The 12,355-nt window shown below is 39.5% G+C and overlaps 1 protein-coding gene across 1 annotated transcript in view; it reads right to left on the bottom strand.

Annotated features, from left to right (window-relative positions):
* Positions 1-12,355, bottom strand: part of LOC150077635 (radial spoke head 14 homolog) — a 172,958-nt gene that overhangs the window by 67,113 nt on the left and 93,490 nt on the right. The window contains exon 6 of the mRNA XM_090385039.1: positions 6,743-6,891. Coding sequence (XP_090241165.1) covers positions 6,743-6,891 — 149 coding nt within the window. The remainder of the gene's footprint in view (positions 1-6,742; positions 6,892-12,355) is intronic.

Raw genomic sequence — 12,355 nt, 5'->3', positions numbered from 1 at the left:
CATCAGAACACTGTGATCACTGCCATGTAGTGGTTCCTTTATCTGCAAATTCTTAATACACGAATGATCACTGCTGATAACCAGATCAAGAGTATTACCCTCTCTGGTTGCCTGTCGAACATGCTGCTGCAGAAAACAATCATCCAATAAATCCAAAAAAGTCTTACTAGTGTGTCATTTTGCAGTGCTTATGTCACACCAAAATGACTCAACGGTGCACTGTTCATCTATATCAACTGGATGCACTTCTTTTGATTAAGTGTCCTGGTTAGTCCGATCCTGATAAATCGAGAGTCTGCTGTATATTATAACAATGGAGACTGAAAATTTGGGTTTAATGCAAATACAGGGTTCTTGTTCTGCTGAAAAGGCTATCAAACTTATTGAATCAAAACTAAACACATTCAGGATTACTTTTGAAAGAGACACTATTTCCACCACAAGGTGTGTCATGGTAAAATTTGGAAAACTTACTAGCAGTTGTGTTATAATCACACCATTCAGTTGGTGGTTATTGAGGTTGTTTATTCAACAAACTATGAAGCAAGCAACAATTCAGAACACGACGCCTCATTAACTATTCCTTTTTGGAAAATGAATAAATGAAGATGAATTCATTTTGGAAAACAAAACTGAATATATCGTAGATGATTAATTTATAGATGCTAATATGTTCAGAACTATACAGAAAATTTGTAAAACTGTGAAACTATTCAGAAAATTACCAGTAAGAAATACTGTACTATAAATTATATAAATTCTGTAAAAAGGAATTTCAACTGCTATTGTGCAAAACCCATTGGAATACAATGTAAAATATAGAAAAATTTCTTAGAATTAAATCTCCCATTCAAAAACCTTTGCAGGATCTAAATCTAAGACATTTGTGGTTATCACAGGCTGATGAAGAAATAGCATCAAATATATACAATATTTTAAAACCGTTCAGAATAGCAATTGAAGCAATGAATTGCAAAGATGCTAACCTTTTAAATGGTGAGGGTGTTCTCCAATTTTTATGTAAGGCTTTAGACGAGAAAACTGCAGAAATAAGTGCGAAACTTTTCTTTGCATTAAAAAAACAAGTTTCAGAAAGAAGAGATGTGTCACTAATTTCATTAATGAAATTTCTTCAAGATTCAACTTACCTTAAGTCAGGTGAAAGGATAATCACTTTGCCATTAGTTTGAAAGGTGAAATTATAAGAAAAGCCAAAACAATTATGAAAAGACTTTTTCCATTATTCATATGACAAAAATACTGCTCATGAACCAGGTGAAGAAACCTTGGAAATGGATCAAGATGGTAGTAGGAGTCTGAAACAGCAATTTGAAGACTCAGTCTGTAAAAGCTTGATATCAAGCCAATTAATTGATGACTTCTGGTCATTTATCCAAAGAGATTAAGGTATTATTATTATTAGCCATATGGTGCAAGGAAGCCTGAAGCTTATGCTGCACCAGCCAAAAAAATTCCAAGTTACCCAGATTTTGATTTGATTTTGATTTTATTGGCGCAAAAACGACTGCGGTTATACTGCGCCAAGAAAAGATTAAAATATTAACAAAGATAAATTCTGGTAACCTTTAAAAAGGTTACCTCATCAAATTGTTATTTATATATATAAGGCAGTATAAGTTTAAAGGTAAATTATCCAATTTATATATGTGTGTATATATTAATAGCTTGTAAAAACTTAAAAACTGCTGACATGTCTTTGCCTGATAAAATCTGACTGAGTGTATAAGGCCCAGTCGGATGAGTAAAAGCAGTAAAATATATATTGCGAACATGGGTAAAATTAACGCAATCTATTAAAATATGCTTTATTGATAAAATGGTGTCACCAGACTCGCACATAGGAGGGTCATCTGCCCTCAGCAGAAACGAATGTGTCAGATGACTGTGTCCTATGAGGAGTCGAGCAAGACCAACTTCCTCGCTCCGATTCCTGCACAGACTGGACTCCCACATTTCTATTACAGACTTTATCTGGTATAATTTATTTGTTCTCTCTCTATGCCATAGTTCTCGCCATTGGGAATATATCTTGTTGCATATTATTTGCCTGTAGTCTGTATAGGGGACTGACAGGCAACGATTATTGGTGGAAGCTGCTGATTTGGCTGCAGTGTCAGCCAAATCATTTCTCCTTATCCCAATGTGGCTAGGAATCCAGCAGAAGCGGATATCAAACTTGTATTAGCATTAGCATTAGTAGAAGCATTTGATGCAAGAAAGCAAGCTTATGCAGCATCAGCTAAAAAATAAAAATAAAAATAAATAAATAAATAAAAAATAACCACTTCCACTTCACCCCTTTGTTCGTTCGAAATACCTGTCCAGCTGAGCCTTAAACTTATTTAGGCTATCAACTTCCATGACAAGGGATGGAAGTCTGTTCCACCTACCAACCACCCACTGGCTAAAGGCAAATTTCCGCACATCTATCCTACATCTGTCTTTCCTCAATTTGAACTTATGCCCTCTCAGGTGATTATTCTGAGCAAGAGGAAGGATCCCATCAGCATTGAGCATGCTCAAACCATTCAAGGCTTTGTACACCTCTATCAGATCACCTCGCTGGTGCCTAGTCTCCAGACACTGTAATTCGCAAAACTTAAGCCTTTCTTTGTAAGAGCACCCCTTTGTTCCATTCACTAATCTTGTTGCTCTTCTCTGTACTCGTTCCAGCAGCTCTACATCCTTCTTGAAATGAGGCCTCCAGGCCTGTATACAGTACTCTAGGTGTGGCCTGACCATTGCCTTATACAAGGGAATAATCACCTCCTTATCCCTGCTAGAAAAATTCCTATATATCATTGACAAAACACCATGAGCTTACTCTTGCAGCCTGTCTGCACTGCTCAGAGAACTTCATATCTGCCTGCACAACCACCCCCAGGTTCATGAATACCCCCAGGTATTCATGAAGAGAATGTATCTTCTGCTGAACCCGACAGAGAACTGGATGAGAGTTGTGTCTCAAAGATAATAAAGCCTGTAATACACTCAAAGAATCAGAATATATTATTGACCTTCGGCATTTGCAAGTTCGAATGTGATCCAAGTTACCCAGAGAGAGAGAGAGAGAGAGAGAGAGAGAGAGAGAGAGAGAGAGAGAGAGAGAGAGAGAGAGAGAGAGAGAGAGAGTGTGTGTGTGTGTGTGTGTGTGTGTGTGTGTGTGTGTGTGTGTGTGTGTGTGTGTGTGTGTGTGTGTCAAAAGTAGAAAAGAATCACCAAGAAAGAGAAGAATGATGATATCCAGCTCAGGACCCTGGGTGTGCCAGCCCATACTCACCAGATGTGAGCTCCTGGGGTTAGAAGCAATGCGAAAGATAATCAATTTGGAAGAACTAAAAAATGCCTTGAGTACAATTAAACCAATGTCAACTCAAAATGAAAGGAATTTCTCAATTTCGGGAAATTTTGTCTTCAGAAGGAAACAATTATCATAAATATCAATAGACTTGTGTTTCTTAAAATAATGCTTCTTGAAATGTGATCATAGGAAAAAAAGGATTTCTCTTACAAAGAAAGGATTATATTTTGCAATTTACAGTGTCTGGAGACTAGGCATCTGCGAGGCGATCTGATTGAGGTGTATAAGGCCTTGAATATCCATTCAGCAAGCTCGATGTTGATGGTTTTTTCTCTTGCCCAGATTAATCGCCTGAGGGGACATAAATTCAAATCGAGGAAAGACAGTTGTAGAATAGATGTGCAGAAATTTGCCTTTATCCAGCACGTGGTTGATTTCTGGAACAAACTGTCATCTGTCGTTGTAGAAGTTGATAGCTTAAATAAATTCAAGGCAGAAATAGACAGACGTTTGGAGTGAATAGTTGGGTGAAATGGGAAGGTTTTTTTTTTTTGGCTGATGCTGCATAAACTTGCTTTCTTGCTTCATATGCTTCTATTAATGCTAAAACTAATGCATGGATATAGGTATTTTATTTTTGATCTTTAAATGACAAGCTTATAAGCTTTGCTTGTAGATAACATTCAGATAAAATTCATCATATGGTATTCATTTCAAAATAATTTCTGTTGTAATGCTAATTATTATCATAAAAAATATCCAGAATTTCACTGGTAACAATAATAATCAAATTCTGAATATTACATAATACATAGGTATTATATATTACATAATAATATATAGAAATAGAATAACTGTTTCCGATGACACAAAGGTTGGCAGTGTTGTTAATGACAGTAAAGACAGTAACAGTATGCTACTGCAACAGGATCCAGAAAAGTTAGGCAGATGGGATGAGAAGTGGCAACATAAGTTTAACATTGACAAATGCAAAGTACTATATATGGGTAACAGTAACCCAAGAGAAATGTACCACCTGTGTGGTACTACACTCAGGGAGGTGGAGAATGAAAAAGACCTGGGGGTAATTGTGCAGTCAGATATGAAGTTCACTGAGAGTTCAGATAGGCTGCCAGAGCAGGCCATGGAGTTTTGTCAATGATATATAGGAATTTTGCTAGCAGAGACTAGGAGATGATTCTCCATTTGAATAAGGCAATGGTCAGGCTACACCATTGCCTTATACAAATGGAGAAGGCAATGGTCAGGCTACACCTTAAGTACTGTGTACAGGTCTGGAGGCCTCATTTTAAGAAGGGTGTTGAATTGCTAGAATGAGTATAGAGAAATGCAACAATTAATTTATACAGGAATTTTTCCAGCAGGGATAAGGAGGTGATTATTCCATTGTATAAGGCGATGGTCAGGCCACACCTAGAGTACTGTATACAGGTCTGGAGACCTCATTTCAAGAAGGATGTAGAGCTGCTGGAACGAGTACAGAGAAGGGCAACAAGATTAGTGGATGGAACAAAGGGGTGCTCTTACGAAGAAAGGCTTAAGTTTTGCAAATTACAGTGTCTGGAGACTAGGCACCAGCGAGGTGATCTGATAGAGGTGTATAAAGCCTTGAATGGTTTAAGCATGCTCAATGCTGATGGGATTCTTCCTCTAGCTCAGAAAAATCACCTGAGAGGGCATAAATTCAAATTGAGGAAAGACAGATGTAGGATAGACGTGCGGAAATTTGCCTTTAGCCAGCGGGTGGTTGGTTGGTGGAACAGACTTCCATCCCTTGTGGTGGAGGTTGATAGCCTAAATAAGTTTAAGGCTCAGCTGGACAGGTATTTTGAACGAACAGAGGGGTGAAGTGGAAGTGGGTTTTTTTTTTTTTTTTTTTTTTTGGCTGATGCTGCATAAGCTTGCTTTCTTGCATCAAATGCCTCTACTAATGCTAATGCTAACAAGATTGGTGAGAGGAAAAAAGGAGTGTGCTTAAGAAGAAAGGCTTAAGTTCTGCAAGTTGCAGCATCTGGAGACTAGGCACCTACGAGGTGATCCGATCAAGGTGTATAAGGTCTTGAATGGTTTGAGCAGCCTCAATGCTGATGGGATACTTCCGTTTGCTCAGATTAAGAACCTGAGGGTGCGTAGATTCAAATCGAGGAAAGACAGTTGTAAAATAGATGTGCAGACGTTTGCCTTTAGCCAGTGGGTAGTTGACAGCTGGAACAGACTTCCATCTGTTGTTTTGGAAGTTGATAGCTTAATTAAATTTAAGGCTGAACTGGACAAACATTTGGAGTGACTGGATGGGTAAAATGGGAAGTTTTTTTTTTTTTTTTCAGCTGATGCTGTATAAGCTTGCTTTTTTGGAACAAGATAAAAATACTAAAAAGAATAAACACACAAGCCATAATAGGCTACGGATTGGTAATTCACTATAGGAATATCAGTGCTATATCACCATATTTTTCCATAGTAGTAAAAAAAAAAAAAATAGTGTAAATGGCATCGATTTAATTGTATCTCATATTGTGATACCTTCACAATGAGTTACCACACTACCCTGAATAAGTAATTCTTCAGCATACCACCACCTAGATGGCGCCATTCCAAGGCTTGTTAGCCTATCATCGGTGGGTGGGCTTATTGGAGGTTCGAGGTAGTGCAATACATAGTAACCCATTGTGAAGGTAGACACAATTACCGCCAGGTCTTTTTTCATTTTCCACTTCCTGGAGTGTAGTATCACACAGTTGGTTATGCAGGGGTACCAAGAACATATCCTCAAATTCTACGTGACTTTTGAGAGTTGCAGTTGGCCCAGATTTTCTTTTTATGCAGGACACCGCCACTGATGGGAGTAACAGCTCAAGTGGTGGAGCAATACCTTGAAACTGAAAATATCCTACGACTGCCATGGCCAGTAGACTTAAATCCGATCAAACACGTGTGAGGGTTGCATTGCATACCAACAGCAAACTCATCGCTTGGTCATTTGGTGAGCTAAGGTCTTCACTGGAAGAAGGAAATTATGGAATCTTATGGACACCATTATATCGAGCATAGTTCACCACTGTCGGGCTTCTTTAACTGTTGGAGGGGGTTATATGCTACACTAATGTCATGTGACCATATTTTCGAGCATCTTGCATCGACTTATGTAATTTGACTTTTTTGGTAATTCTTATATAACCCCTACAAATGTCCCTTATACCTGTCCAAAGTTTCTCACTGTCTCCTCATTTCATTGCTGTTTTATGATACACCACCATACCAAATTTTGTCCCACTTCATCACAAGCTGCACACGTTACACCATGTTATCTATGTGTTCTGTTAATTCTGTCGAGCAATATACATACAAGTGCATGGATACACTCAATTATAAATTTTTAATTCAGAAGAATTTAATTACCTCAAGTCCATTATTAATCTGCAAGCACGCTCTTTAATCAGAGGACAATTGCTCTCCAAAAGAGGAATGATGGTTTCAATCCCTTCATTCTCCACTCCACAGTCAGCATTGGCCATACAACAAAAGTGAAGAGTATTCAGACAAACCCTCTAAAATATCATATAAAATAAAGTTTTAAATTTTTTACAAAATTTCATCTGAAATAAAGTACCAGTCATATAGCAAACATTTTGAGATCCAAAAGTATAAATAAATCTTGTATATACAAATTTGTATGTAGGTAGACATGTATCGTATCTTATGTAGGACGGCACCTGAACGAAAGTTCAACTCCGTCTTTGTACACTGTGATGGTTACAGAGCACTGTAACAGGCCAGAAATGTGTGTAACGTTATGTTCGTGCAGTGTGTGTGTGTGTTGTTTAGTTGTTTCTGGCCATTTTGTCACCAGGCAGGCGATCATTTGGAAAGCCTGCGCAGTGTCCGTCTACACCACGGGGAGGTAGGCCACAACTGTGCAAGAACCATGGCCAACCTAAGCAGTCACTTACTGAATGTCCAAAGAGGGTTTGGAGCCATTGAAAAGAACCCCGTGCCAGCAACACACACACACACACACACACAGGAGACAGAACAGCAGAAGACGAAGAAATAAGGATGAGAACAGCTATAATGCATTAGGGTTAATAGCATAAAGTAAAAAAATACAGTGGTGCCTCGCAATTCGACTATAATCCGTTGTCGAATTGCGAGTCAATATTTTCCATATAAGTTCATGGAAAATTGATTAATTCGCTATTGGAGAGAAATACACAGTATTATTGACTTTACTATATTCTACCATATAACAAACGAAATTACAAAATACATAATGGGTACATACATTTCATTAAGCCTTAGATGGTGGAAGGATGTTTTATTTATCTTGTTCTACCCTTTCTCTTCTCCTCTTGGCTTGAATGGGGATGAGGAATTGATCAAGGGTGGACTGTCTCTCCTGCTTTTTCAAGATAGCCTTGAAGGGATGCATAGTAGTGTTGTTAAACAAGTCTGTCATTCCAGTTACAACAGCAGTGTTGGGGTGCCATTTTAAATGAGCAGACTGCACCTTCTCCCAATGTAATAAAATTTCTTTAATGGCAGCTGTTGGCATCGGCCCTTTTTCCCTGTCTTCTTCTTCTTCTTCAAGTGAAATTTCCTTTTCTCTCTCTTTTGCTTCCTCTTCGCTGAGTGTTTTGAGTTCTTCCAAGGTTGGTTCATCATCGTGATCCTCCACAAGCTCTTCCATATCAGACTCATCAACTTCTCCGCCGTCGAAATGATTTTTCGCATGGCCGCAGTTGCTTCTGATTCTTCAGTGGCTTGGACTGCATTGTTGTCATCCCGAAAAAAGGAAGGAACGAGTTTCTTCCATGATGCATGAAGGGTCCTCTGTGTCACTCCATCCCAGGCAGTTTTAATAAAGGAAATGGCGTGAAGAATATTAAACTCAGTCTTCCAGAACTCCTTCAGTGTCTTATCAGAAGAATGAGTCACATCAAAAAGGTGTGAAAACAAAGCCTTGGTGTAAAGTTTTTTAAAACAGGCAATTACTTCTTGATCCATGGGTTGGATCAGTGATGTGGTGTTTGGAGTGCTTCCAAAATAACCCAGTTTCATCCCCATTAAAAATTTGCTGCGGCAAGTAGCTTTCCTTCATGATTAAATCTTCAAATTTTTTCACACTCTTCTGCAGCCCTTTTATCTGCACTAGCTGCTGTTGTTGTTGTTATTTGGTTTTTAGGAGCATTAGCAACTAAGGCCATATTGCTCCGGGATATGCAGTGGTCATTCCTTGACCTTTCCGCATACTCCGTATTTGGTGGTGACGGGCACGAACCCCGGTGCACTAGCTGCTTCCCCATGTCTGAGAACATATGGCAGTGTTAGGTGGGTCGGAAAACTGCTAGCTTGGGGGGGAGGCAAAGACCAATAGATTGACAGTAGCCACTGGCAGAGGTGAAAGAGATTCTTGCACTGCTTCTATTAGAATGAGCAGAAGCCTGAAAAACAAGATTCATGATATTTCAGAGACTGCTGGGAGCCATTGCATACAAGTAAACACATGGGTTGTGTTAGGGTAGCTAAGAACAGAAACAGGTGCAGGTATACTTGCGTGTACACCAATGCTAGGAGTTTTGTAAACAAATTTGATGAATTTGAGGTATTGCTCAAAACATCAAAGGCAGATATTGTTGGGATATCAGAGACGTGGTGTCACACAGATATAAGGGATGCAGAACTGGAATATGGGGAGTACAACGTCTACAGAAAGGATAGACAGGATAGGAAGGGTGGAGGGGTTATGTTATTAGTTAAGAAACACATAAAAACCAAAGAAGTGAAGCCAGTCGACATCGCTGGACAGTGCAGTGTTGAGTCAGTTTGGTGTGACATAAGCACTGGGAGATCAAAATTGAGAGTAGGAGTGTGCTATAGGCCTAATGACTCTGATGAGTATAATAAGAAACTGTACAGGGAAATAGAGTGGGCCAGTAAATCAGAGAGTCTTATAATGGGAGATTTTAATTTCCCAGATATTGACTGGAATTTGGGGGCTGGTCACTCACACACTAGCAGGGCTTTTGTGGATTTATTGGATGATTGTTTTCTACATCAGCATGTTCGGGAGGCAACTAGAGGGAGTAATACTCTTGATTTGCTTATCAGCAGTGATTCTTCATGCATTAAGAATCTGCAGATAAATGAACCACTAGGTGGCAGTGATCACAGTGTGCTGAAGTGGGATTTACTCAAAGAGATAACTACCATTAGGGGTAAAGGGAAGGGTTATTGCTTCCGTAAAGGCGACTACGATGGACTGAGACAGTATTTAAATTCTATACAGTGGGACCAACTGATGATGTTACCAACAGCAAATTCAAAATGGGAAGCATTCAAAGAACTTATCTTGGAAGCTACTAGGCTTTACATACCAACTAAGAAATATTGTTCAAAGTTTAGGCCAAAATGGATGTCAGATGAACTAATGAGGCATATGGCAGAGAAGAAAAATGCATGGGATACTTACAAATTAACACATGACACAGACGCCTATGATAGATATAAGTTGATATGCAACCAAGTTACAAAGGAGGTAAGGCAGGCGAAGGCAGATTATGAGAAATCCTTGGCAAGGGAAGCAAAGAAAAACAGCAAAGAGTTCTTTACTTATGTAAACTCTAGAAGGAAGGGGATGAATCAGATTGGTCCACTTGATATTGATGGGTCAACTGCTCATGATCCTGCTCAGGTAGTAGTAGTAGTAGTAGTAGTAGCCATATGATACAAGGAAGCCTGAGGCTTATGCTGCACCAGCCAAAAAAAAAAAAAATTCCCGAGTTACCCCCTATGTGTGTGTGTGTGTGTCAGAGAGAGAGAGAGAGAGGGGCATCACCAAGAAAGAGAAGAATGATGATATCCAGCTCAGGACCCTGGGTTTGCCAAGCCCATACTCACCAGATGTGAGCCCCCGGGGTTAAAGCTAAGGTAGCTAACAAACTAAATGAATATTTTGCATCGAAATTCACACATGAGGAGTTATTCAGCGAGGGGAATGCCAGAGGTGTATTCAACTCTAGCAGTAAGCTACAGAATCTTGAAATAACTGGGAGTAAAGTGGAGGAGAAATTGTTGAAGATAAACACAAGAAAGGCACCCGGGGTGGATGGGATCTATCCAGTTATATTAAAGGAGGCAGCAAAGGAAGTAAACAAACCCTTAACCATAATTATGAGAGCTTCCTTGGACTCAGGGGAGGTACCCATAGACTGGAAATGTGCAAATGTGACCCCAATTCACAAAGGAGGATCAAAGGCTGACACAAGTAATTATAGACCTGTGAGCTTAACTTCGGTTCCAGGAAAATTAATGGAGGCACTGGTTAAAGAAGCACTGCAGGATCATTTAGACAAGACTTCAGTTATAGCTCGGACACAGCATGGTTTTGTTAAGGGGAAGTCTTGCCTGACCAATTTGATTGGATACTATGATGCAGTCACAAAAGAACTGGATGCAGGGAATAGTTTTGATATTATATACTTGGATCTTAGAAAGGCTTTTGATACTGTTGCACATGGAAGACTGCTACACAAATTGGAGCAGTGTGACATTGGAGGCAAATTGCTGCTATGGATAAAGGGGTGGTTGAGGGGGAGAAGACAGAGATTGGTAATCAATGGACACTGCTCATTGTGGACTAATGTTATTAGTGGAGTCCCTCAGGGCTCAGTGTTGGGTCCATTATTGTTTTCTGTATTTATAAATGATATTGATGATGGTATATCAAGCTTAATGTCCAAGTTTGCAGACGATACAAAGGTTGGCAGGATTGTCAAGGACACTACTGACACTATGCTGCTGCAACAGGATCTGGAAAGGTTGAGCAGATGGGCTGAGAGGTGGCAAATAAAGTTTAACATTGACAAATGTAAAGTACTACACTTGGGAAACAGCAACCTCAGATCAACGTATCAACTCTGTGGTACTACACTGACAGTGGTAGAGAATGAAACGGACTTAGGGGTGGTTGTGCAGGCAGATATGAAGTTCTCTGAGAAGTGCAAACGGGCTGCAAGAGTAGCTCATGGAGTATTGTCAATGATATACAGGAATTTTTCCAGCAGGGATAAGGAGGTGATTATTCCCATGTATAAGGCAATGGTCAGGCCCCACCTAGAGTACTGTATATAGGTCTGGAGGCCTCATTTCAAGAAGGATGTAGAGCTGCTGGAACGAGTACAGAGAAGGGCAACAAGATTAGTGAATGGAACAAAGGGGTGCTCTTACGAAGAAAGGCTTAAGTTTTGCAAATTACAGTGTCTGGAGACTAGGCACCAGCGAGGTGATCTGATAGAGGTGTATAAAGCCTTGAATGGTTTGAGCATGCTCAATGCTGATGGGATTCTTCCTCTAGCTCAGAATAATCACCTGAGACGGCATAAATTCAAATTGAGGAAAGACAGATGTAGGATAGACGTGCGGAATTGGTGGAAAAGACTTCCATCCCTTGTCGTGGAGGTTGATAGCCTAAATAAGTTTAAGGCTCAGCTGGACAGGTATTTTGAACGAACAGAGGGGTGAAGTGGAAGTGGGGTTTTTTTTTTTTTTTTTTTGGCTGATGCTGCATAAGCTTGCTTTCTTGCATCAAATGCCTCTACTAATGCTAACACTATGGATACCTGTTCTACCTTTGAATCTGTGAAACCACCCATGACTTGCCTTGAATTGATCAGTTTGATCTGAGATACGTCCTGGAATTTTCTTCTGCAATTCTTCAAAAATTAACCTAGCCTTTTCACAGATATAAATAAAAATAAAATAAAATCTTTATCCATTTCTTACCCACGTTTTTATGCAGTGCTGCCCAAAGTGGTCCACAAAGAGAAAAAGGTATATTGTCAAACAGAAATAGTAATGTCATTCAATCATGATCGGCAGGAACAAATTCTAGATATAATTCTGAATTCTGTTAATCTGGAGTGGTGTCAGAAGCCTCTGGTCGATGACGGTATCACTGAGCAGAGGTTTAGTTGAAGAGAGTCTTGATAAAGGATGAGTCAGAGAAGTGCAGCA

The sequence above is a fragment of the Mastigoproctus giganteus genome, chromosome 11 (assembly GCF_048544385.1).
Source record: "Mastigoproctus giganteus isolate SK-2022 chromosome 11, ASM4854438v1, whole genome shotgun sequence".
NCBI lineage: Eukaryota > Metazoa > Arthropoda > Arachnida > Uropygi > Thelyphonidae > Mastigoproctus > Mastigoproctus giganteus.
This window is presented reverse-complemented; position numbering and strand designations above follow the sequence as displayed.